The sequence below is a fragment of the Falco punctatus genome (genome assembly GCF_963210335.1).
Source record: "Falco punctatus genome assembly, chromosome: 3".
In the NCBI taxonomy this organism is placed as follows: domain Eukaryota; kingdom Metazoa; phylum Chordata; class Aves; order Falconiformes; family Falconidae; genus Falco; species Falco punctatus.
The window spans coordinates 109,053,415-109,078,203 of NC_137582.1; the positions used below are offsets into that span (position 1 = coordinate 109,053,415).

The 24,789-nt window shown below is 56.1% G+C and overlaps 1 protein-coding gene across 1 annotated transcript in view; it reads right to left on the reverse strand.

Annotated features, from left to right (window-relative positions):
* EPHA8 (EPH receptor A8) overlaps positions 1 to 21,533 on the reverse strand; it is a 71,763-nt gene extending 50,230 nt beyond the window's left edge. The window contains 1 exon segment of the mRNA XM_080379614.1: positions 691 to 21,533. Within this exon segment, the coding sequence (XP_080235740.1) occupies positions 691 to 775 (85 nt within the window). The 5' untranslated portion in view covers positions 776 to 21,533.
* Between the last annotated feature and the right edge of the window lie 3,256 nt (positions 21,534 to 24,789).

A 24,789-nucleotide genomic window follows, 5' to 3' on the forward strand; every position in this document is an offset into this window, starting at 1 on the left:
CAGGCAGCGGGAGCAGCGCTGCTGAACCCGAGGGGAGCCCGAGACGCCGGCGCGGGGCTGTGCTGCCAGCAAGGGCCGGGGATGAGCACAGCCAGCAGCGGGGCAGAGTGGCCTGGCAGAGGGAGCAGGCCTGACCTGGCTTACACCGAGATGTCGGGAGAGAGTCCCTGGCTGCATCCCTGCTTTTCACTTCAGAAGTTTCCAGCCCTTTCCCTGGTGACAAGTTTCCCACCTGAGTGCCCTTCCAGCCCCTCACACCCTCTGCACGCCTTCCCGTGACCACCCACTCGCTCCACCACAGCCCACACCACCTGGCCAGCAAGCACGGCCCCGTGCTGCCGCCAGCTCCGGTGATCGCCATGGCTGAGCTGGTGCCCGTGTCCCTGTCCCCTCTGCAGCCACCCCTGCACGCTGCAGCAGAGCCCTTGCAGGGGAGGCCAGGCAGAGCTGGCAGGCATTGCTGCAGACATCAAGTCCTCCTGCCCAGCTCCGAAGTTTAGCCTCTGGTGCAAAGCTCCAGGATAAGCAAACTCAGGCAGGCAGGAACCGGGAGCTGTGCTCCCCTGGGAGCACGAAGAAGCTGAGCCCATCGGAGCCAGCAAGCCCATGCGGACACATCCAAACCGCCGCAGCGATCCTGCGGGCCCCCCCAGTCCTGCCCTGTCGCTCCAGGGCCACCCCGGTTCCTACCTTCACTGGTGGTGGCAGAGAGGCAGGCAGCCAAAGCGATGACGATAGAGAGTGAGGATGTCAGGTCCCCCTGTGCCCATGCCATGGTCCGGCAGGGCCACCAGGCACGGGACAGGGCCACCTCGGTTGTCCCAGCACCTCTGCGAGCGAGTGCCCGGAGCTATGGCACACGCCGGCTAATGCAAAGGCACTTTGCGCACATTGCTCGCATCCACACAGGCGAGCGGCTCGGCAGGGAGGGAGCAGCCTGTCTGTCACCGCTCGCAAGCCAATGGGCTGGGTGGGCTCTGCAGCGAGCCCCCCTTCCCGCACCACACGCCACGCTGTACCCAGCCCCAGCATCCGGACGGCGGGCCCCTGCTCCCCGCTGCCAGCCAGCCCCCCTCCCTGGTGATGCTCCTGCAGCCCCCGCTGCTCCTCGCGTTCCCCATCCCTCTTCGCTGCTCTCGCCCGGCTGCTGCGCAAGCCAAACTTGCAGCTGGGGTCAGGCGTGAAGGGGAAGGGGTTGCCCTTCAGCCTCGGTGTGCACAGAGGGGCAAACCCCTTGGACGTGCTCCCTTGTGTGTCTGGGACCAGGGAAGATGGGCAGAATTCCCCCCGTCTCGACGCTTTTCATCGGTCTGGGATAGAAGCTCTCCGCTCGCCCTTGAGCTGGGACAGCGGGAGCAGGGGGCAACACGGCCAGGGCTGGCAGCACCCAGCCTGCTTATAGCCGTGTTGGCTACCTGAGAGAGGACCAGCCATTTCAAAAGCAGGGTTTGGGAGGACGCAGCAGTGTTCCCAGGGTGGGCAAGGGCAGGCACTGGGCAAGGGTGCCGTGCGACAGGGGTCTGAGCTGCCTTGGGAGCACAGAGCATCCTCTCCTCCTGAGGAAGGCTTTGCACCCCTCTTACTTGGAGCTTCCAGAATTGCCAAGCCAGCTGAGTACCTTGCTCAGCATTAAACACTCGGCATCTGTCAACAGACCCCCTACAGCAGCCACGACTGTTTCCCCATCTAAATGCTGAACAATCGTTTGTACCTGCCCACGGTAACCACAGGTGCTGACTCCCACCTATGTCACATGCAGTGCAGTTATTCACTCTTCCATGCGCTGGTGACCAGGGGACCAATGTGTGATCGCTGCCCCCAGCAACTCACCCCAGGAAAAGGCATCTGAGGGAGGACTGGAATCTTTCTGTTGACTGTCGGGCCACCCCAGACTTGCTCAGTGGTCTCAGGGTGGGGAGTGTCACACACCCTCCATCCCACCCTGGATCCCAGTGTGACCCTTGGAGATGCTGGAGCCCATGCTGGGGGACCCCACGGCACCACCAGCAGTGTCCTACATGCTGGGGGGAGAGGAGCTCCCTGCCCGTCTCACAGCACGTGGTGGCAATGGTTCCCCATTCAGAACAGATGAGGATTGTGTCTGCAGGGATGTGCCTGCACCCCTCATCACCAGGACCTGGGAACGGCCCAGGGCATCAGGTCCCTCCAGGTTTTTTGCTCTGCCTGCCTGGGAAGCAATCCATCTGGAGACAGCACTGGAGAGATCCTGTCATCAGTGGTATCATGGGATGGGCTTGCCGAGAGGCTCAGCCGTGGCTCCGGAGGACTCCAGCAGTTCCCAAGGCAGCTGGCAGAGGTGCTGTCAGGCCGGGCTTGCAGCTAAGCAGTTGTTTTTGCAGCGGACTTTGGAGCAAAGGGGCCAGGGCTGATGGTTTCCCGAATAGCACCAAACCCCAGGAAGCCCCCACAGCTGGTGGGAGAGCTGATTTTCTGCCAGCTATCACATCACTGCTCCATCCCAGCAATCTCCTTGTGTTGAAAGGGCTTGTAACAGCTCAGTGCTGGATCCCTCAACTCTTTGTCACCCAGTGCCCAAACAGGGCCAGGCATGCCAGAGGGACACCATCCACGCTGCCACCATCTCAGTTCCAGGCTCTGAAAATGAACCTCTGAGGAGCAGAAGCCAGCTTTGGCCGCACACTACTGAGTGATGCCTGCTCCCATCGTGATGCTCTAACGCAGTGGGTTAACCCTGCAGAACTCCAACACAACCCAGTCACCCACCTGGGCTCTCCAGTCCCCTGGTGCCATCCCAGCCCCACATGTCACAGAAATGTGGGTCCTCCAGGTCTGGCAGAAGTGCCCAGGACTACCAGATATTGCACTCCCCACAGCTTTTGGTTTTGCCATATCCCAGCATCCCAGAGAAGCTGCAGTGGTTGGGCTCTGTTACAGAGTGTAAAGCAGCTTTGCAGGAGCCAGGACACAGTGACTCCGGACTAGCGTGCCCCAAATCCCTCACAGGGAATGGGAGTCCCCTCGGATACACTGTCAGCTTTGGGGAGAGAGGATGACGTGCACTGGGGTGCCTGCATGCAGTGGTGGATGCAGCAGGGTGCTGAGCCTTGGTGGAGCACTGTGCTGGCTCCGTGTAAACTGTGTAGCGTAACACAGCACTTGCATGCTGAGCTCTGAAGGGGTGTGGGGGTAGGGGCAGGCACCCTGGATTCACTGGACACTTGGTTTGCAGTCAGGATGTGCCTCGTGTGCATAATTAGCGCATGTGCCTGGATGCTGGGCACTGGTGGGAGTGTGGGAGCTGGTATAGGATGCAAGCACTTGAGAAAGAGCCTGGGATGCTCCTGTCTGGAAATGCTGACCCTTTCCACACCAGGATCCACGTGAAGCTGTGGGCACAGCCTCAAGGCATCCAAGGAAGCAGACACATGGGGGGCATCACAGCCAGATCCCCAGCCCTTCTCTCCGTCTGTGTGCCTCCCCAGGCTCCCAGTCATCTCTCCCTGGCCTGAGCTGGATGGGGCACAACGCGCGCCCACCAGCTGCCTCCCCCACCTCACTGCGTGCTGCTGCCTCCGCTCCTCAGCGAGCCTCTCGCCGTCGCCACGTCCCTCAGACGTGGTCCCGCACCTGGCTGTCACGGAGATGGGGAGGATATTTATAGATGCTGCGGAGAGAGGAAAGCACAGCTCAGACAGGGAGGACCAGCGAAGGAGGGGAGCCAAGCCTGGCTATACCCCCTTTTAGCACAACCCAGGTCATTGTGCATTTACTAGGGAGACTGCAGCCTCCTTGCTTACTCAGCACATCACACCTAAGCGGCTGTTGCCTTTTTCACCCGGCTTTGCACCCAGGGATTGCCCATCACAGCCCTGCCAGAGCAAATCCGTGCCTGGGACGACGGGGAGGGCAGCACTGCCTGCATCCCGTGTCCCTGCTCCTCCTCGGTCAGGAAAGCACCAGGCACTTCTGCTCTCCGGTAGCATTTGCAGAGCCAAGTGCCTCAGGGTCGGGGTTGGTGTAGGCAGCATGGGTGACAGTCTTTAAGGGAATGACTGCATCTCTAGAACCCTTGCAACTCCAGGTCGGGCCACCAGCAGACCCAGGCCACCCCCTCCGACCCCTTCAGAGAAAGGGATGCTCAGGGCAGGTAGCAGAGCTGTGCTGCAGGTCTCTGTGCCCCCCTCCCCTCCATGCCTGTCCACCCGTCTGTCCCCTGCTGTACATCCCTTTCCCAGGAGTGCTGAGAGATGATGGAGCCTGGGTGCCCTCTCCCAAGCCCAGCGTGCACCCCTGCCGCACTCAAGGTGTTGGTGGGAGGAGGAGGAGGATGAGCTGAGGGGGTCCCTGAGTACAGGCAATACTGAACAGAGGTCCAGGGTCCTCCTGGCAAAGCAGTGCTCCCCTGTGGGTCCGGGGACAGAGTCCTGGGGAGGCTTTCCCCACACAAACAGCCACGCACAATGGCCCCTCCGTCTCTTGCACAGGCAACAGCCCTGAATCCAAGGACCTTGTAAAACTGCAATTGAATAAATCAGGCTCTTGTAGCCTTCCTCCTCCTGCCCTGAGCCCTCTGCCCTGCCCCCTACCCCCAGCAAAGCCCTGGGGTAGCAAGATAGGATGGGGGTGCTGGACCCACGCAAGTAGTACATCTCCCCTCTGCATTTTCATGTGGCTGTGGCATCCACCAGCAAAACTTTCATTTAGTGCCCCAGCCTGGGCTGTTAGCAGCAATTCCCAGTGAACTTCAGTGTAAACGCATGTGGACAGTCCTTCAAACTGGCATCTAATATATAAACACGCTGACAAGTTATCGACATTGATATAACAATTCATCTGAAGCAATGCGGGTGCTACATCAGGATCACCGCAATTCCTCAGCTGTGTCAGGGCTGGGACAGATCACTCAGCAGCAAGGTTCAGCATCACAGGGACAGCGTCTCACCTTCTCCTTGCCTTCTGGGCAGGCTGCACCGGGCTCTTTTCCCTCTCCAGAACCCTGGGATTTTTCTTTTCCATAATGTCAGTTCCCTTTTTCGGCAAGGTGCCCACCCTGAGGAGCAGGTGGAGTGGTGCCTTCCCTGCTTGCCCCAGCACTCCCCAGGGGTCACCAGTATCCCCATCACCACCTGCCCTCTTCCCCAGCAAAGCAGCCATCAAGCCAGCATCTTTCACAAGATGCCACAAGATGCTGAATGTCTTGCCCAGCCTTTCACCACGGCCAGACAGAGGATGCTGCTTCCCTCCTCATCAGCGCAGGCAGGTGCCCAGCTCCTCCCATTAACGCCAGTGGAGAGGGTCAGCCCCTGGCATCAGTCGTGACAAGGTACCACTGTGGGAGGCCCTTGGCCAGCTGAGCAATCAGCACCCGATTAATTCAGGTGGGGGCTGGGGAGGCCTGGCATGCCTTTCCTCCTTGTCATTATCAGTAATGCTGTGTATTAATATCCTTTATATTAAAAAAAATAATCTTATCATAATTTTTCCTCATTTAAGGAGATGGTTTGGAATAGGAATTGAGACAAACACAAGCCAGGAGCACCGGCTGCAGAAGGGGAGAGTTTAAGAAAGGCCTTTTGGTAATATCCATCGTTCCCTTATCAGTGAGGATATTAAATGTATTGAAATGCTAAGCAGCTCTTTAATGGCTGTCTCTGATTTTCATTAAACAAGCAGGGGATGAGCAGGAGGGAAGGGGATGCAGCACTGTTCTCTCTAAGAAATTCTGATTGCTGGATATTAAGGGCATTAATGTTCTTTTATCCAAGAGCGCCGGGGTTGTGCTTGCCTTCTTGCCTATTTTCTGTCTTGCTGAAGTGGAACTAAGTCTCTGGTCCCCGAGGTGGGTGCAGAGTTGCTATGAAACTGTTAGGGACCAGGGCTGTATAGAAATGCAAAGCAAAATTCTCCCAGAGACCATTTTTTTGGTACTAGCATCTCCAAGCCCCACCACATCCATGCTGCCCCAAAGGAGATATAAGCTCATGCCTTGACAGGCCAGTCTGGTCCTGAGAAGAAGCAGGGATGAGCAGTCAGAAGAAGTTTGGCCCAAGTGAAATCACCTCAATAGCCCCAGACCCAGGCTGGAAGCATCACCTGCAGGCCTGGCAATAGCGCAGCCCTTACCCCAAGGGATGGTGAGGGATGGGCTGCCCCTTCCATATGGTAGGAAATCCTGGTGATCCCCAGGCATCTCCGGGCATGGACAAAAATGCTTCTGTGCCCTGTCTGAAGGGAGTTCTGGGGAACATCTCTGTTCCCATCTGCATCCAGTGCTGTAATGACCCCAGAGACCACCCCTCGGCTTCCTGAATGGGGACATTGCTGTAGGGAGCATTGGAGGAAAGCCATCGTAGCATACCGTGCCACAGCATGAGCAACAGCAGGGCTGGGGCCACACAAGGGCCAGGGCAGGGGCTTTGGGGTGCTCTGCAGAGGGTCTTGAGACTGGCAGCAGCGCTGGTGTGGCCAGCTGAACAGTGGCAGGAGCTCCAGCCCACACTCACAGCTCTGACACCCAGACAAGGCTGTGCCAGCCTCTGGGTTTCTCCACAGGCAGCCCCAGCACCGATGCTTTGCTGGCTGAAGAAGCAGAGATGTAACACAGCCGAGCCCAGGCACTTCAAAGACGCACCAGGAAACAAACCCCATGAACCAGGCACTGAAATGGCACAAGAGCCACAGATAGACCTCGCTGCTCTTACTATCTCTCCTCTGCCTTCCAGTTCCTACCCTTGGCACGCATGTGCCTCCGTTCTGCACGGTCACAGAGGCCAAAAGCTTTGTTGTTATAGCCATGTGCCTCCAGGATCTTGAAAGCATCCAAAAATAAGGCAAGGCTGCCCATGGTATTGTGAGAGTCAGCAACTGTGGAGGAAGGAGTCAACCCCCATCCACTTTGGGGCTGCATGGGGCACATGCATTTGGAAGAGAAAGGGCCACAGGGACAGCCCCGATGCTCTCTCGGGAAAGGCTGGCACGAACAAACAGAAATCAGCTGGAGCTGATAAAACAGGGGCTGCCACCAGCCCAGGCACCACTGTGTGTGTTTAACCCCCGTCTCCGGAGCACAGCAGCTCTGCTGCTGCCAGAGGGAACGGCTCTGTGGGCTAAGCAGGTGGTTTGAAACGCTTGGACTTTGGGAAAACACAGGGTCCCTGCAGGACAGCTGAGCCTGCAGCCCAGTTCACTGTCCCTCCACCGCATGGGACCCCAGCACCATCCTGCGCTGGGGCTCCCCTTGCATTTCTTGAACCCAGCTTGTGCTTTTTTCCTCCCAATTTATTCCACACCCTTTTCTTCGCTCCTCTCTGTCCTTGCTCTTTCCTTTCTTGTGCATGGCTTGTTCTCTCCCGTCTCCAGGGCTTTATCCCACGTGGACAGATGAACTGCTTTGTGTCTGACAGATGGCGGTGGCACCTCAGTCCCCCTTCCCTGCCACCCACCACCGCCTGCTCTGTTTGCACAGCCGGTCACCACTTTGCTCCCTGATACCAGCTTCATCTTTACCCTGCCTGTACCACCAGGTCTCTCCAGCAGCGATGAGCCAAGTGCTGTCCAAGGCACCAAAAAACCCCGTTAGCTGGACTATGGGATACAAATCCTCCATAGGATCAAAGGGGGAACTTCCATAGCTGCTTCTGCTTGAGGTTCCTGGACCAGACGTGAAGCCTGCCTCTGGACACTGGCAATGAGATAGAAAGTAAAGTGGAATAATCCACTTCAGCCACCTCCAGAGCCCTGCAGCCTTCCTTGGAAGGACATTACAGCACGTGTTAACACCCTCGGGCATCCCCAGCCCCTTCCATCCCAAGCAAAGATCACTGCTTGGCCCCAAACCACTGGTGCTAATGGCATAGGCACAAATTGGGCAAAAAATACCTCCAGCACCATCTCAGCCCTCCTTTGCACTACTAACAAGACACACCAATAGCTGCCTAAACTCTCGGCTTTATTTCAAGCGCATTGTTTCTGCTGGAAGTGGAAATCTCAGAGAGACTTAATTATAGAGCTGTGCAGACACAGACGTAATCCTTTTGAAAGCTTACAATGAGATGCTTTCCAAAATTAATTTTGACACTGCAAAAATAACCAAACAAAGCTCCATTTAAAGTGGGGTGAGCGATGGGGAAAGAATAGGGGGAAAAAATGGGAACACCTGCAGCCACTTCAGAGCTCAGCCAGGGTGTCCCCTTTGCAGAGAGGGACACCGGTCAGGCACAGGTGTACCCAGGTCCAGCTTCCCTGGGCTGTGCTTGCACAGAACTGGGCTCTGCCTGTGTCACTTCTCACCTTAGGAAATTTGGGAACAGGCCACCAAGTGTGCAAAGGTGAGGCTGGCAAATGGCAAAGGACAAGCGCCACGCCGAGATCTCCTCTTCCAGCTCCGGTTGCACGTCCCAGGATACCCAGCTGTCGTTTCAGGTTTAATATTTGCTCTTTCTGATGATGAAGTCCAGCTGTATCAGGGACCATGCCACCAGCTGGGACTATTTATTACCCAGCATAAGTCTCTGTGTACGCCATTTGGAGTCTGCCTCCTGCCCAGGAGCCGCGGTCCTTCATGGGGGATGCTGAATACACGACTATTTAGGAAAAACTGGAGCTACCCACCCAGCCCTGGCTATTGTACAAAGTTATAAATAACTTGGTTACCTTGGGTAACCTTGTAGAATTGCAGCCTAATTTCTTCAAACACCCACCTCTCTACCTTATTTCGCTGAGATTTAATTCCCTGTGGGGTGTGAGGGGTCAGTGAAAAGCTCTTCATTAGTTCAAGGGTCAGCAGAAGATGAACAAACAAATTGAAATTTTGTAAAGAGCGTGTACTTAATTAATACTGTCTCAGGAACTAATTAACAGATTCACTTGGAAATTGTCAAGAATATATCTGTGTTCCAAGGGTAGGTGGCGAAGGGTCAGGGAGAACATGTTACGTATTTCACATGAAGGACTCAGATGTGGGAATCAGATGCAGATGAAGCGCAGCTGAGGCATCACTGCAGGAAGGACCATGCTGAGGCCAGAGGCCAGAGGCAGAGGAGAAGCCACATCTGTCTTCCAGAGCCTCGCTTGCTCAGGGTCAGCAGGAGGCTGTTTGCTGCTCCCAAAGGTCAGCGAAGGCAAGACAGAGCAGCAAGGAGCTGTCTCTGGCAGTTGCTGTGCTTTAGAGAAGCCAAGGCTGGCAGCATCCAGCATCGCCGGACAGCTCCAGCTGCCAACCCGCAGCCTCCTTACAGCCAAACCAGCCACGATGCTGCTGTGTCATCTCACAGCTCTGGGTTTGGATCTCGGCTTTGCCCCTAGATAGTCTTCAAGGGCTTGACCAAAATGTGTTAACGTTGCTGCCAGCTCATCTGAAGATCTGAAGTCTATTTGTCCTCTAGTTTGGGGAATTTGGGTTAAATTGAAGTCAAGCGGCTTCAGAAGGGAGCTTCATCAAACCCCAGCTATTACAGGGCCTGAGACAAGTGCCCAGGAGCCGGCAGGACGGACACTCCACAGTCATCTTCCTCTCGTTCTGATAGACAGCAAGCTGCCTAATTTTTAAATACACATAGTCTTCCCTATTCTGTCTTTGGAAGCAGTCTCTCCACAAGGCAAAGTAAAAAGAGCCCCAAACGGAGCTGATTTCATCACTCCAGCTTCCTCATGGGTTGTTCTCCTCTCCAGCACCCCATCCTGAGGACACTGCAGCAAAACTCCTCACCCATTGCTAGCAGCCCCTGCACAAGCCCCGTTGTGTTGGCTGAGGTCCCATGGGGCACCAGGCAGAGACCATCCAAGGCTTTGGTCTGCTTGCAAGGCAAGACACTGTCTCCCGCTTGGGCATTTCAGCCCACCAAGGCACCACCCCTAGAACTGTATCTTCTTCCCAAGCTATCTTCAGAAATACTGCTCAACAAGCTAGTCAGCCTCCTTCATATCAATGTTCCCAGGGTCTTGAGGTCCTCTAAAGGAGTCTTTAGGCAACGGGTTCCCTTGCAAGGCTGCTCTGCTTCCAGTTGCACTCATCCTGACCATGCCATGCCCCGAGGGTCTCTCATCCCAATCGAGCCACTGAAAGTTTTGTGGGAAACTCCGTGCCCCTTGTTCCTCTCCTCCAGCCCCACAGGAGGACATGCCCTAGTATCTTCCACTTCTTTGGTCCTCCAGTTATAGCACTCCAGTATTGGGACACTTGACTGGGTGATGATGTTAGCAGAAATCGGTTCTTATCTGGTCAGTGGCACATGCAGGTGATGGCCACCTGTAGCAGGAAGAAGTCTCTTCACCACTGTTAGAGGCGGCTGCTTCTGTAGAGATACTTTCTGGCTTGCTCTCAAATATACGTATTCAAAGTAAAGCAAGTTGCCTGGACCTGGAGATTTAGAGTCCGTTTGCCTTCTGCTGCAGCATCCTTCGCTCCTTTGAAGAAATCCTCTGAGCTAATAGCATGGTCACTTTCTTCTTTATCCTTCCCGTGCATCTGCTGGGGTTTGCAGACTCCCGCGTTTGCTGCCTCTCCCCTGTACGCAGGGCGCTTTGCTTTTGCCGCTTATCACAGCACACGCAGCATCCAGGTGCTGCGCTGGCTTCACTCCTGCTTTCAGATCTGCTCTCATCTCTGCCGTGGGTCACTCGGGTGGTGTCAAGTGTTTTCAACCGTGTCTATGAAGGCTACGCGCTACTCACCCTTCAAAGTTGTCACTCTGGACAGGGTAACTTTTGCTGCCTGGCAAATTCTAATTGCACTGCCTGGAGTTAGCTCTGCAACCAGACCTCTCGCACGGTCTCTGTCCCTTTCTCAGTTGCCTGTTCTCCAGCTACAGATCAGTCACTACCTCTTCTGAGATTTCTCTTTCTTTCAGTCCTCTCTGATTAAACCATGTCTTTTATATGTTCCATTTTTTTTCCATGGTGTTCCCGCATGCCTCGGATTTCTATGCTGCACTTCCATAATTAGCTTCCTTAGCCTCAGTCAACTGAAAGCTACCAGAGAAATCAAATGCTTCAAAACCAGCCGGTGTCAAAAATAAGGCTACTGCCTTGACACCTTCCTTTTTACTGCAACCTATTGCTTACAGTGCTGTAAGAAAAGCTGCTTGAAGCTCCTTAACCGTGCCAGGGCCGGCCAGCTCCAGAGGAGCTCTAGCATCCTCCCACGGACCAGCCTGCACCCACGCAGCTGGAGGAGCAGGGCTAGAGGAGAAACACTCCTGTTCTACAGCAGCACAAACGACCAGCAGACTCACCCGTGGCATGGGACAGAAGCACCACACCTCCCTCTGCCCAAGGGGGTTAAAAGCCCACTTTTTGCCTCCCCAGATTGTGCCCCAGCCTTTGGCAGGAGATGTTTCTCCCAGGGTGCACAGCTGGGCACCCCTCGGTCAGTGCTGGCAGGCATAGATGTGGGCCCTGCACGCAGAGCCTCTTGCAGCAGATCAGCCTTCTGCAGGGCTTGGAGAGACAGATTTCATCCTGGTGAGGTCCCTGAGAGCTCAGGCACAGAGACCAGACTCAGAAGATGGCTCTGGAGTTGGGATCATACCTGAGAGGTGCACCCCAGCCTTAGAGAGGAGTGGAACATTTGACTTCTCAGCTTTCCCAAGCTCCAGAAGATTCCAGTCTGTCTCAGCATCATCTCAGGCATCTTGGACTGGGAAGGTGGATTGTACCAACCAGGCCAGGCTGGTTTTGTTGTGCCAAAATCCCACTAAAGATGATGCCTACATGGCTGAGGTGCTTTGAAGTGAACTGTAATAGGCTCTAACCAGCCAAGTAAAAAATTATATCTCCCTGCTTATTTGGGAAGCTCAGTCTTTCACAGCAGAGCATCTGTAACATGACCAAGGCTGAGGATTTCCAGACCATTTTTCTTCTCTACCCAGAAGAAAATGCTGCTGCTTCAGAAGCTATTAAATAAAGTGATTGAAGATCTAAGTGCATCGAAGAGGAGGGAACAGGACAGAGAGGATAGGACTGCCTTTGAACAGCAGATGGAGACCTGCTCCCTGTTCTCTCCTTTGCTTGCAGGTTTCTACCCCAAATCTTACCTTGCCTTAAAGGCCAGGCAAGCAGATGTCCTGGCTGGGCCACCATCTCTCAAATTGTCCCACATTCCCGTTAAATGAAATGCCCTTGTCCTACCTTTTGGGTGAGGTCTGACCCACGGGGTTGGAAAATCTCTCTCCCAAAGATTTTGCATGCACTTTACATGCAGCAGAAACGAGGAGCTGAGGACAACCTGTGTCCACAGGTGGCAGATGTCCTAAAGCCTGGGCTGCAGCCTGGCACAGGGGGACTTGCACCAGGGTCTCCCACTCAGGGGACAACCTCCTGAATGACCGCACTTGAGGAGGTAGGTCCTGAATCTAAGCAGGAACATTTCTCCTCTCTAAATCCTTTAGTGCATGTGGATAAGGCACAGCCACCATCGAGGGAAAGGCTCAGGAATCAATGGTTGAGGTCAAGGACTGGGCCAGGAACAATCTGCATGGGCTTAATGGATCCACTGATCACACCTGCTTCCCTCTAGTAGAGCTGGTGCCAGCATCCCCATCCCCCCCCCCCCCCCCCCCCGCCCCCGATATGATCCCAGGGCAGCACGAGGGCACTGCCGTGGGTGTCACTGTGCATGGGAACAGCAACAGAAAGCAAGCAGCTTTAGATTGGAGTCAGAACGGTGATTTGGAATCAGTACGAATATCCCTGTAGCGCTGGGATTATCTTCAGCCTGTCCCACTTTGGTGCAAATCCGTTGACCTTCCCACAAAGGCATTCCCTGCTCCGACAGGCGGAGGGGATCAAGGACATTGGCTGCTGGGGGGCTCTTTGGAGGCACCCCCCAGGTTTTCTGAGCCCACAGGAAAGCACAGCGGCACCCCCACTGCTCAGAGCAAAGTGTTTCAGAAACCTGAGGTCCCTGGTGAGCAGAGAAGGTGATGCTGGGAGGAGAAAGCAGCACACTAGGTGGGCTGGCCTCGCTGAGGGATTGCTCGGGGTCCGCCAAGTCGTGCTGTGGGTGCTGAGCTCAGCTCACAGCATCCCCATGGACTCAGCAAGGCAGGGGGTCGGGGGCCCAAGTGGGATATGGACAAGTGTTTCAAGCACCACAGTGAGATGTCGTGCCCCCCCTCCATGCCCCCTTCCCCTGAAACGGGCTGTCAGACCTCCACTGGGGAGACTTGTCAAAGGCGGCCAGCACCGGCGGCAGGTCAGGGCAGTGAAGCCTCCCGGGGCTGGCCTGACGGACAGGCACTGGTGTGGATGCGGGGGGCAGCCCTCCCGGGGTGTGCACCAGCAGCGTGCTGGGGCTGCAAGCCTGCCCTCGGCAGCCCCGTGGCTGGGGAAAGCCTGCCCAGGGCTGTCAGCAGCCCATCAAGCTGTAGCACGGGCTTGGGGTGATGCGGGCAGCCCCATCCTGACTCTCCTGCACTCACTGGAAGACAAGCTCCATCTGGTCTGGCAGAGGGGACGAGATGCCTTGCCCAGGGGTGCTCAGGCACCAGGGATGCTCCCAACCCCATCTGTGGTGCGATTCCAACTGCACCCACCTGCCCTCTTGCTGTCCTTCCCTCCTTGCACGTGGATGCTGAAGGTACGGCTCAGCATCAGCCCGCCGATGGATTTGCCCCAGGGTGTTGCCGGGGTAGCCCAGGAGCTGGGAGGTCTTCGTGGGGTGGTCCCTCAAAGAGGAGAGGTCTCCAGCTCAGGTGAGGGGGTTATCCCTTACGCTCATCACTGCTCCAGCCAGTAACGAAGAAGATAATTACAAGCCATATTTATTCATTATTGGTTAACGCATTTAGTCTGTATAAGCCTGCTCCTAATTAGAAAACAAGGGCCAGGCCACCTCTCCTAGGTGGTCTCTTTTCCTAAAGAGTCTTTTCCATTAGCAATGCCCACTGCTGAGCAGAAATGGAGCCGGCAGGACCACTGCCCTCCCGTAGCCCAGCGATGGGGTGGGGGGAGGGGCAGGGGGGTCTGGCTGATTCAGGGAAGCCACCAGCAGGATGGCACAGCCTCGGAGAGGTGCACGGGAGGTACCAGATTTCATTGCAGGGGGATGCACAGCTGCTTTGGGATTTGCAAACAGGAGAGACCGAGACTGGCTTGGCCCGGCCCTGACGTGGTCTGCAGCTGGTGCAAGCATGCCAGGGAGGTCCTGAGCCCCCGTGAGAGAGCAGCAAAGCTGGCATTGCTGCAGCTGGCTGCTGCAACCAGAGCAGAGCCCTGCATCCCATCCAAAACAGCACCTCCCTCCCTTTTCAGGAACAAGGAGCTACCCTGGAGAGGTGATGCTCGGGATAACGCCAAGACTTCCTTCTCCTGGCAGGACTTCAATGCAAGGAGAGACAGCTGGCTGCAGCAAGGGGCAGGGGGCGAGGGCAGGCTGCCCACCCGTGTGCAGGCAGCCTGCAGCTTCGCGTGAGGCCACTGCAGTGCAGCCTGGCCCGGAGCAAGCTGCACACAGCTGCTCCACGGCTGCCAGGCCTCCCGCTGGGCACCAATCTTCATCTCTTTGAAATACACATTAAAATACATGAGCCACACTCTCTGGCCAGGGCTCCCAGCACTGGATAATTGCTTCTTAAGTGCTTTCTAAATGCAAACTGCATGTCATTCTTACCACCACTGCCACCTCCCCTGCACCCAGCCTTTGATCTTCTACATGTCATGACAATATTGCAATTACCCCGTCAGTGTCGGGACGTGGAGGCACTCCTGGCTGGAAAGTACAGGGATGCGCCGGACTGCGGAGTCCTGCCCTCCGGATCAACACATGTGAGGGGCCAGCAAGACTCCCCCAAAGCCACGTGCTGGCCAAGCCCCAGACTGCTGGTGGGTCCAGAAGAGAACTTGGGAGTCACCAGAAGGAGAACCAGCGCAGATCTCCTTGGTTAATGAGATGATGTACAGCAGGCGGTGGCTGGCAAGCAAATACATCTGCTTACATCACCTGCTGCATGAAAGTGTCTGGGTGTGTGCTCTCCTTCCCCCTGGCAAGGCATCTGCAAAGTCCACGGTCTTTAAGATTCAACCCCAGCTCTCTGCTTGTGTATCATTTTTCCTGTGGTCCCTGAGCCTTAAATGATCCTGAAGCCCCAAAATCACTCGCTTCACCCCAAAACCATCTTCTTTCTGACTTTTTGATTTGTGGAAAATGCTGGGGGGAAGAAAAAAAAACCCCACACGTATTATTCTGGATTGGTCCCAGGTGTTGATTTAAGACTTGGCGGAAAAGCTGAACACTGATTCACCCACCTCATCCTGGGGAGACACAGCTTTGAAGGCAGCGGCCGGTGAGGCTTCCCCACAGCTCACTCCGAGCTCTGTGCAAGCATCACTCCTTGGTGCTGCTGGGCTGTTGGCAGGGACCTGTCTGTCCCTGCCACTATCCACTGCCGACAGCCCTGCTGCCCGTGCCCAGGCGGAGAAGATGCTTTGCAGCGAGGTGAGACAAGAAGTCAGTGCTGTTTAGCGGAGCGTGGCTAGGAAAACCTTAGGGGATGCTGTGGGGATGCAGCAAGGAGGAGCAGCCCTCAGGTCTTTTCCATCCCCACCTGCTCTGTCTGGCCCAAAAGGGGACGGCAAGGCTGGGACGCAGGCGGTCCCCAGCAGGGGACACCGGTGGGGATGGAAATGCTGTGCAAAGCACCTCCCCATGGCTGCAGAGCCTTTTGGAGTGTCACGCCAGCAGCCCCAGGAAAGAAAACTCAAAAGGATCCTCATGAAGCTCTGCGAGAGCAGCACACATCGCACACACACCACGGCACCATCCACAGCATCACCATCCACTGCTGCTGTCACTGTCACTGCGCAGGCTCAGGGGTACAGGGCTGTGCACTGGCTCCTCCAGCAGCCTGATACTGGCTTCCAGTGTGACCAGTGTGCCCAGCAGAGGAGCACCCCAGAGAGAGGGTACAGAGACCTGGCAGCTCCACCTCTCTGCAGGGACAGGACAGAGAGACTCCCCCATCCCACAGTGAAGCCCCAGGAGCCACGTTACTTTCTGACACTGGGGAAAGGTGGCAGGAGGGATGTGCAAAAAGATGGTATTAACACTGCTTTCCTTCCCCCTTCGCTCTGGGGGGGTAACTAACTCCCTTCTGACTCCTGCTAAATCCTGCGTGGACCCACATCGCACCCTCCTCTGAGCCTCTCTGCAATGCAGCTCCCCCACAGCCGGCTCCCCATCACCCGCCACCTTTAATTTGGAGTATCCAACAGTGTCTCAGGCAGGATTTTCTCAATTCCAGAGCCCCTTGCCCAGCCACACATGCACTGAGCGGCCAGGATTCAGCAGAGGACCACCCCAGCTTGCATTTACTGCCTTGAGGTGTGACATGGGTGAGGTGGGATTGTGCAGCTGGGGTGCGGGCATGCCAGTCCCCATGGCTGTATGCACAGTCTTGAGCATGCAGTCATTTCAGAAGGCATTTGATGCCCCACACTGTCTGTGAGCTGTTGCCAAAGGGAATCCAGGAATTTCATACCTGGCCGGCTCATCTGCAACGTGTCAGAGCCCTGTGGCCATCACCATGGCCTTTGTGCCCATGAGCACCCACAGCCACAACCTGCTTGCTGCAAGAACAGAGGGAAGCACCACACCAGTGAGCTGCTAGGGATCCCTGCCCTTTCGGGGCGCAAACAGAGCAGATCAGATCAGAGATCCTATCTTGGTCAACGCTGGTGGGAGGGTGGAGGGAGATAGAGGCAGATGCAGGTGGCTCCAGCAGAAATGAGCTGGTACTTTGCTGTCAGCTTCCTGCTGCCCTGGATCCCATGGACAGATCACTTGAACTCTGCAAGAAAGCACTTTCCTCCATCCTTTTGCAAGAAGAGCCCTTTCAGTTCCCCAAGCACCTCTTGCTTTGTCGAGGGTGACTGGTAGATGCGTCTTCCCTGTTCCATTCATTATTAGCTCCATCTCACCGTGTTCCCTCTCATTCATCCCCTCTCAAACTAAATAGATCCTTTCTTCTCTCTTCTCATGTGGAAATCGTTCTCCACCCATTATCATTTTCATGATTTCACTTTCTGCTGTATCCTTTGTGATGAGACACCAGGACGCAGCGGTTTCCCATGCATTTCTGGGCACGTGGAACATCTTCCTTCACGCTGGAGTGTCTTGTCTTAATGCATGTGGAAAAACTCATTTCTTCCCTTTTAGTGGTGATACCATCCCCCGGTGAGAACTCATTGCTGCGGTTCCCAGGTCTTGTCTTGATGCAAGGGCATCAGAAACGTATCGAGAGGCTCTTGTTCCCAGCTCCAGGTGATCCCCTTCTTAGCTGTCACATTTCTCCATCGTTCTTCAGCAGCCCTGGCTCACCAGGGAGCTCCCAGCAGGTTGGGGGCAGCCAGTGGGACACCCACCTACAAGAAGGGCTGGAAGGAGGATCCAGGGAACTACAGGTGGCCAGGCTGACCTCGGTGCTGGGGAAGGCTCTGGAGCAGCTCATCCCAAGTGCCATCACACAGAACGTGCAGGACAGCCGGGGGATAAAGCAGGTTCTGCTTGAACCTCATCTCCTACAACCAGATGACCTGCCTCGTGCCTGAGGGAGAGGCTGTGGACCTGGTGTCTACCTGGACCTTAGGAAAACCTTTGACCCGTCTCCCACAGCGTCTCCTGGAGGAACCGGCTGCTCACGGTTGGGCTGGGTGTGCTCTGCGCAGGGCTAAAGGTGGCTGGGTGGCCAAGCCCAAAGCGGTGGTGGATGGAGTCACATCCCGCTGGTGGCTGGTCACACGGGGTGTCCCCCAGGGCTCAGTGCTGGGGCCGGTCCTGTTTGATATCTTTATCAACAGTCTAGCTGAGGGGATCGAGTGCACCCTCAAAACATTTGCAGGTGACACCAAGTTGGAGGGAGTGTTGACCTGCTGGAGGGGAGTAGGCTCTGCAGAGCGATCTGGGCAGGCTGGACCCATGGGTTGAAGCCAACTGTATGAGGTCCGACAGGGCTCCATGCTGGGTCACAGCAACCCCACGCAGCACTACAGGCTTGGGGAAGAGCAGCTGGAAAGCTGCTTGGTGGAAAGGACCTGGGCACACCGCTGGTCAACGGCCGACTGAACGTGAGCCAGTGGTGTGCCCAGGTGGCCAAGGAGGCCAACATCTTCCTGGCTTGTATCTGAAACAGCATGGCCAGCAGGACCAGGGCCGGCCGTGGTCATCCCCCTGTACTCGCACTGCCACGGCTGCACCTCAAATCCTGGGGTCAGATTTGGGCCCCTCATGACATGAGGGATGTTGAAGTGGTGGAGTGTGTCCAGTCTCTTCTCCAGGCTGACATGTCACCTTTCTCACATGAGCCCCCAGAGCACGGTACCATGCTTTACCCCAGGTTTGCCCTGTGACTAACCAAGGCATTAGCAACTGCAGCTGATCTACAGGGACTTCCAGTTCCTGGCCAAGTGATTATTGAGTGTGGGCTCCAGGTTATGACCATGTGTCACACCAAGCCTGACCAGCACCACCAGGAAATGATGGGGCTCACACTGGCTCCCCCTGCTACTCCACTACCTCTCAGCAAAACTGAATAATGAAAGCACAGGATTAACCCTTTCCACCCTGTCCCATTTACTGCAGAGCCAGTTGGGTAGCCACGGCTAGCAGACCAAAGCAGAGAGAACATGCCAGCCCTGAAGACAGTCCAGGGAGATGCTGCTCTGCCTGAACACTTTCTGGGCTCAGGGAGCTTTTCTGAAGGGCAGATCCTACAGTGGAGACTGTTATGGCACTTCACTGATGATTACCAAGCCTAATGCTTGTCCCAGTTCTCCACATGTGGAAGGAACACGGACGGCTGTGCTGTTTGTCCCCAGCAGCGCCCCATGCCCCAGTCTAGAAGCATCATGGGCGAGTACCTGGGCTGGGCACAGTGGAAAAGGTGAACCGATTCACACTGCGGTCCTTGGGGCAAGCATAAGGGGCAGTGACACCTGCAGTAGTGTTGCCCCACTTGGCCACCCAGCTCTGAGCTGTGGGCAAGGGGAGCAGCGTGGGGCCACGCTGGCTCTGCCTGCAGACCCACAGGCACTGGCTCCTGGCAGGGGCAGAGGGGGCCATGCCCAGGTTGGGATGACCGTGGTGCCATGGTCAACATTTGCAGACTGCTCCCAGGAACCTTCTGAAATCTGCACACATCCCATAGCCACCATCTGGTGGCACACCTTGCTGCTGGAGAGAAAACCCACTCATCCCCCAGGCTGTGGTACAGAAATGGGAATTTCCCAGGGCTGAGGACAAAAGGATGGATGGGGACCCGGAACAGGAGCATTGTACATAGGGCTGGGGCAAATTTCAGGTCTGATCTCTGCATGTCTAATGGAAAGAGATGCCTCCCTGCACAGGCTGTTCCACTGCAGTGAGGACAAACTCAAATGCACGCCAAGGGAGGCACGCAGATGCCAGCATAATTAGCCACAAAATAGACTTTTCAGTATCACACAATGACAAAGAAAAATAAAAAAGGCCTGCGTGCTGATAATTCCTCAGCGTGCCTCAGTGACAAGGAACTGGGACAGACCTGAGCTTCCACTGAGCCAGAGGAAAATGTATTTTTAAAAAGCAGATTATCTGGTTAAACAGAGGGCAAGGGGCTGAGCCAAGAGATAATGGGGGTGTCTGTGACAGCTTTATTAGGAAGTGCCTAACGTCGGAGCGATTTCACGGCGGATCTCAGAGCGGCGGGCTGACTCCAGGAGCTGGGTCTGTGCCGGGGAGCCTCAGCGGCACCGTCAGATGGGCTTAGACAGCAACTGACCCCGGCTCTGTGCTGCAGGAGACAATGAAAGCGGCAGGGATGCTTTGCAGGGGGTCACCAGCCTGTGCGTGCTCCTGGGATACCACCTGAGGGATGGGATGGGATGGGAGAGCACCATATACATTAGCCATCGTTAGTAGTAGGATTAGCTCTGCTAAGCTGGAAGGAAGGGCATAGATGGCAACATGGGGCAGTGCCCCTGCCTGCGCTGGCAGTGGTGGCAGCCCTGACCCTGGTAGTGCCTGAGCTCAGCAGGCGCAGGTTACAACCCTTCCTTCGCCTGGCAGATGCCTTCCAGGCTGCTCCCACCTGCCTGCTCTCCTTGCCTTTTTGCAGGGTTTCCTCGCTGCTCCTGTCTTGTTCCTTGCCCTGCCCTGCAAAGCTGAGCCCAGCCAAGGATGCCCCTCGTCATACCTCCAGCACCTTCTGCATCTAGGGTCTGCTGAGAGGTAGCACCTCTAGCTCTCTTGGCAGCATGTCGTGCCCCACACGAGCACCTCCCGGCAGTGACCCCTGCAATGCTGGACTCCCAGAGACTGGGGTGCATGGTCAGTGCCTTTCTGGGATGGGTGCACTTGCATGGGGCACATACTTTCCCTCTCCAGACTCTTCTGCCAGGGCAGGGACCCAGCCTGGCATCAGCATGGAGTGGAACACTAGCAGGATGCTCACCACTATGAAACCTGAGCTGGGAGCATCCCATTCCCAGGCACCAGCTAGCAATGCAGGGTACCAGAATGCATGCATGGAACAAGGCTTTTGCCAGCATGACTCCTGGCCTAGGTCTCTGGGAGCAGCTGTAATCAGGAACAGGGGCACTTGAACCAGTCTCTAATCCCAGATTTTACATGAGCTGAACAGGTCCTGATCAGCTTGCCTGGGGCTTACGGTGGGATTGACAGCAGCTCCCACGCCACCCGGATGCCCCGGCCAGCCAGAGCAGCCCCAAGTGGCTCCCGGCATCCGGGCCAGGGCTTCCCTGCGAAAGGAGGGCAAGCTCAGATGCTGGGACTGGCGCCTAAATGCGCCTGGCCATGGCTCTGTCCACGGGCATCAGACGGAGGATGTAAATCCGGGTCTCCAGGAACAAAAGGCTGCGGCGCCTCTGCCCCCAAAGCTGCCAGCTCAGCATGAGAGGACTCCCCAAGGCGCAGGGGAGCCAGCGATGAAGCTGTCTCTGACAAGGGAAACTAAAGATGTAAGAAGGAGCATGAAATCACGGGTGACAGCCATAACAGGGGCAGCTCCAGACATGAGAGGGGGAGCAGGAGCTGTGCTGCATCTACCCAGGAGGCTCTGCCGCCTTTGTAGAGTGGTGCGTGCAGTGCTGGGGTGGAGGACCAACGCATGAGACGGAGACGGTGCCTGCATCGGCCCCGCTGCTTGGTGGTGCTCCGTCCCCTGGCTTTCCCCACCACTGGAACTGGGTGACACCTTGTGCCAATCCTGGTCCTGCTGCAGCTTGTGGACTCCAGCCACCGGAGCCTGCCATTGCCGCAATCCTGAATGAAATGCGTTGAACCATGAAGGGCCTCGCAGCACCCAGGGTGCAGGATTGCAAGGGGGGGTGGTTGTTGACAGACAAGCCCAAAACCTACCTGCCATTTTCCCCGGCTGCAAGAGCTTGTCTTCCCTGGGCTTCTGGCCTGGGCAGCCAACTCGGACAGAAAACGCTTGCTGATTTCCTCATGAAAGCGTTTTCTGTGCCATTATCAGTTTAACCCGGATTGCCTGAGCCATTACACCGTTTTGTCCAAACCCCCAGAGCTGCTGAGTGTGCTGCCGGTGCTGGCAGGGATGGTGGCCGGTGCTGGCAGGGATGCTGCCCAGCAGCCCCCCATCGCCTCCTCCCGCCTCCCAGCTCCACATTTCCCCTTTGTGCGCCTCTGCAGAAGGGCACCAGAATTTAGCCACCCTCTCTTTCAACTTTTCCCCTCTCTCCTTTTCCCCCCTCTGTAACAAATCAGTGAAAAGAGGGAAGAGAAGAGGCTCCAATGACAGATGGAGCTGGCGCTATCATCTCTCTTAACTGTCACCGAGAAAATCACACGGCAGCCACTGAAATTCAAATTAGAGTTTTGCTGAAGCTGCTAAAACTCATCAAAAGATATCTTTGAAGTCCACTGGCAGGCTGGTCATTTCTTTTAAATTAGTCCCTGTTGAAAATGAAATTGCAGGGAGTTGGTGTATTAGCATATTGGAGTGCGAGAGACAGCATAATGCTGCCTTTCCAGGGAGCAGAGACAGTTTGCTCCTGCACAAAGACCGCACTCAAACCAGGCTCTTATTGCATTAGTATAAATGAACGAGTCGTTTCAAAGCTCCCCAGTAAGTGGGACAGGCGGGCACGCAGAGGGAAGACAGCAAAGACAGGTCAGTGCCGTCCCTGGCAAAGACAGGTCACTACTGTCCCCAGAGCCAACCTCCCGGCCACAGCATCGCCAAGTCCATGCAAATGAGGAGCTGCCTCGTTAGCAGAGCCAGCTTGGTGAGAGGGGCCCTATCCAGGCCCCGTCCAGGGACCCATCCTTCCCAGAGCTGATGCGAAGTTCAGGATGTGCGGCTCATCGCAGCCCTCGGCAGGGGATGCAGACCCAGGATCAGTCCCACACGAGCAGGTCTGGTCCCCTGAATCGCAGCTTTTTCCATGCTGTGCTTTCTTCCAGCGCTTTCCAGACAGGCTGGAGTCAGCATCTGCCGCCCCAGAGGTAGCTGAGCTCCAAGGAAGGGCCCTGGAGACCCCCAGACCATCCCTGGGAAGCTCCAGGAGAGCCAGCAGGAGCTCAGGGCGGACCATCTCTGACGATGGGGTGCTGGTCAGAAAAAGAGGGTCAGTCCCGGTACCGGCTCCTCCTAACCCAAACCCTACATGCCTTGCATGGCAAAGGTGCCTGCTGGAGGTGAGCGCAGCATTGATACGGCCCCCGAGGTCCTCATGAGCCAAGGAGCATGGTGGGACGAAGGGAAACACACTGAGACACTGGAAACCAGTGCCTGGCCACAGTGGGGTGGTGGCCAGTGGCCCTGAAAACAGCTGTAGCATCACCCATTAGTGAATATTTCTTCACCCAGACAAAACCGGGTGGACACCCAGCTTCAGTTCAGTCCGGCCCAGAAATGCTGGCCCTTAGGATGACTACCAACCCTCTTCTCCCAGGCTTTGCACAGCACCATCCTGCCCTCTCCCGCCTACCCAGGAGGCAGCCAGGCACTGCTGGCCCTTTCCCAGCCCTGCTAGCCCAGGGCATTCACTCTCCTCTGCCTGCCCTGAATCTCTAAGCAGAGGTTTCCCTGTCAGCCCCAAACCTTGAGATGTCAGCTGCTTTTGGATAGAGCTGTTTCTTTCATTACCGAGCTGATGGGATGGGATTTTGAGTGGCACCAGTTACACTCCTGCATCCTCACACATAATGTCTTCGAGCCAAGAGCTATCGGCTGCAGATTTCACACAGCTCTGACAGGGGTTGGGAGCGGGTCAGAGGCGGGAAGTGTGGCCAATTCCCCGCTGAACCGCAGGAGAAGACGGAGCAGAACTTGCCCCAGAGCATGTAACCTGTGACATTTTCCTGGGCTAATGCAAATTGCACCAACACAGCCAGACAGATGAGCTCCCGCCGTCGCGAGCACACATGGCACTTGCTGAGCAGAGGGTTTTGCGGCAGGTTTTGTTAGAAAGGTCGCTACAGTCCAGGGCTGAATGTCTCTTCCAAATTGTTCGCTGCTTACTGTGGATTTGCCCTGGATTTCTGACAAAGGGGCACAAGGAGGCGCGGATCCAAGCTAACGAATACAGCATCAGGGTGTGTAATGAGAAGGTTTTGGGGTTTTTCTCCACCATCTTTGGTCAGTTTGTGGCATTTAGCTGCATTTCCCAGCCTTGGTCGGGCTCAACACCGAAGTATCTGGATGGGGTGGGGGCTCTCTGGGGGTCACGCAGACTGTGCCACGTATAGCCCACCACCCCAATTTCCCAGGCAAGAGCAGCAAGCAGGGAAGCTGGTGCCAGGGTTATGAGCATGCGTTTCTGCCGTGCAACTCCAAATCCACTGGGTGGGAGGAGGGGTTGAAGCAGCAGCTGCAGTTTGCCAAGGGTCACCAGCCTCCCACTTGGAAGGAGAAGCAGTGCCCAGGGGTCACCGGGCACGTCCATCACTGTTGCTTTTGGCAAGTAGGTGACCAGCTGGTCTGCAACTGGTGGCGTCACATCCTGGGCATCCCGGGCAAGAGGCTGCTTGAGCTGGAGGTTCAAACCTCTGATCCTGGTTTTGTGTCTCACCTCGTCCCCTTGCATTCCCCCAGAAACTCCGGCATGCTGGTCGCCAGCAGCCTGGGTGGGAAAGCAGTGGGATGGCCAGAAAGCCATGCCAGAAAGAAATCCCTTGCAGCTCTGAGCTGTTGATCTCCCCCTCTCTAAGATGATGCCAGGGCTGCTGCAGGCTCCGGTCCCTTTCCTTTTCCCACGGCAGCTTCCCACCCTCGGCAGGCACTAGCAGTGCCCACGCTGTGCGCCTGGGGCCAGCACAGCACCATCCTGCCCCAGCCAGGGCAGACATCGCCAGCGCCCACCCCAAGCACCCAAATGGGCCTCAATAACCACTGCTGATGTGCTCCTTGTTATTGCCATCCTAACACTCCTCCTGAGCCACCGGCTGCAACAGGAGAGGAGGAGGCAGCACAGGGGCCCCTGCTCCGGTATCGGACATGTGGAGGATTGCTCCTTTCGTCTGCTCCCATCCATCCCTGCCCTGCCACCTCCTGTCTTTGGCCCAGCCACCCAGCCAGGGTGTTAATTGGAGAGCAGAGAGGATGGCAGGGAAGAGGACAGCCCAGACTCAGCAAGGCACAGCCACCATCATTAACTTTTCATTGCGTCTGCCACTTCCTCTTAGGGAGAAAGGCTTTAGATGTCACCATTTTCTGCTTTAACGACCTAAGAGGCAGCCACGTGCTGAGCAGGGTGAGGTTTCCAGCTCAGCCCTCACACGTGGGTGTCCTGGTTTCAGGATTGCAAGAGGGGGCAGGCTCCCACCAGCCTGGGCATCATCTCCCCACGCAT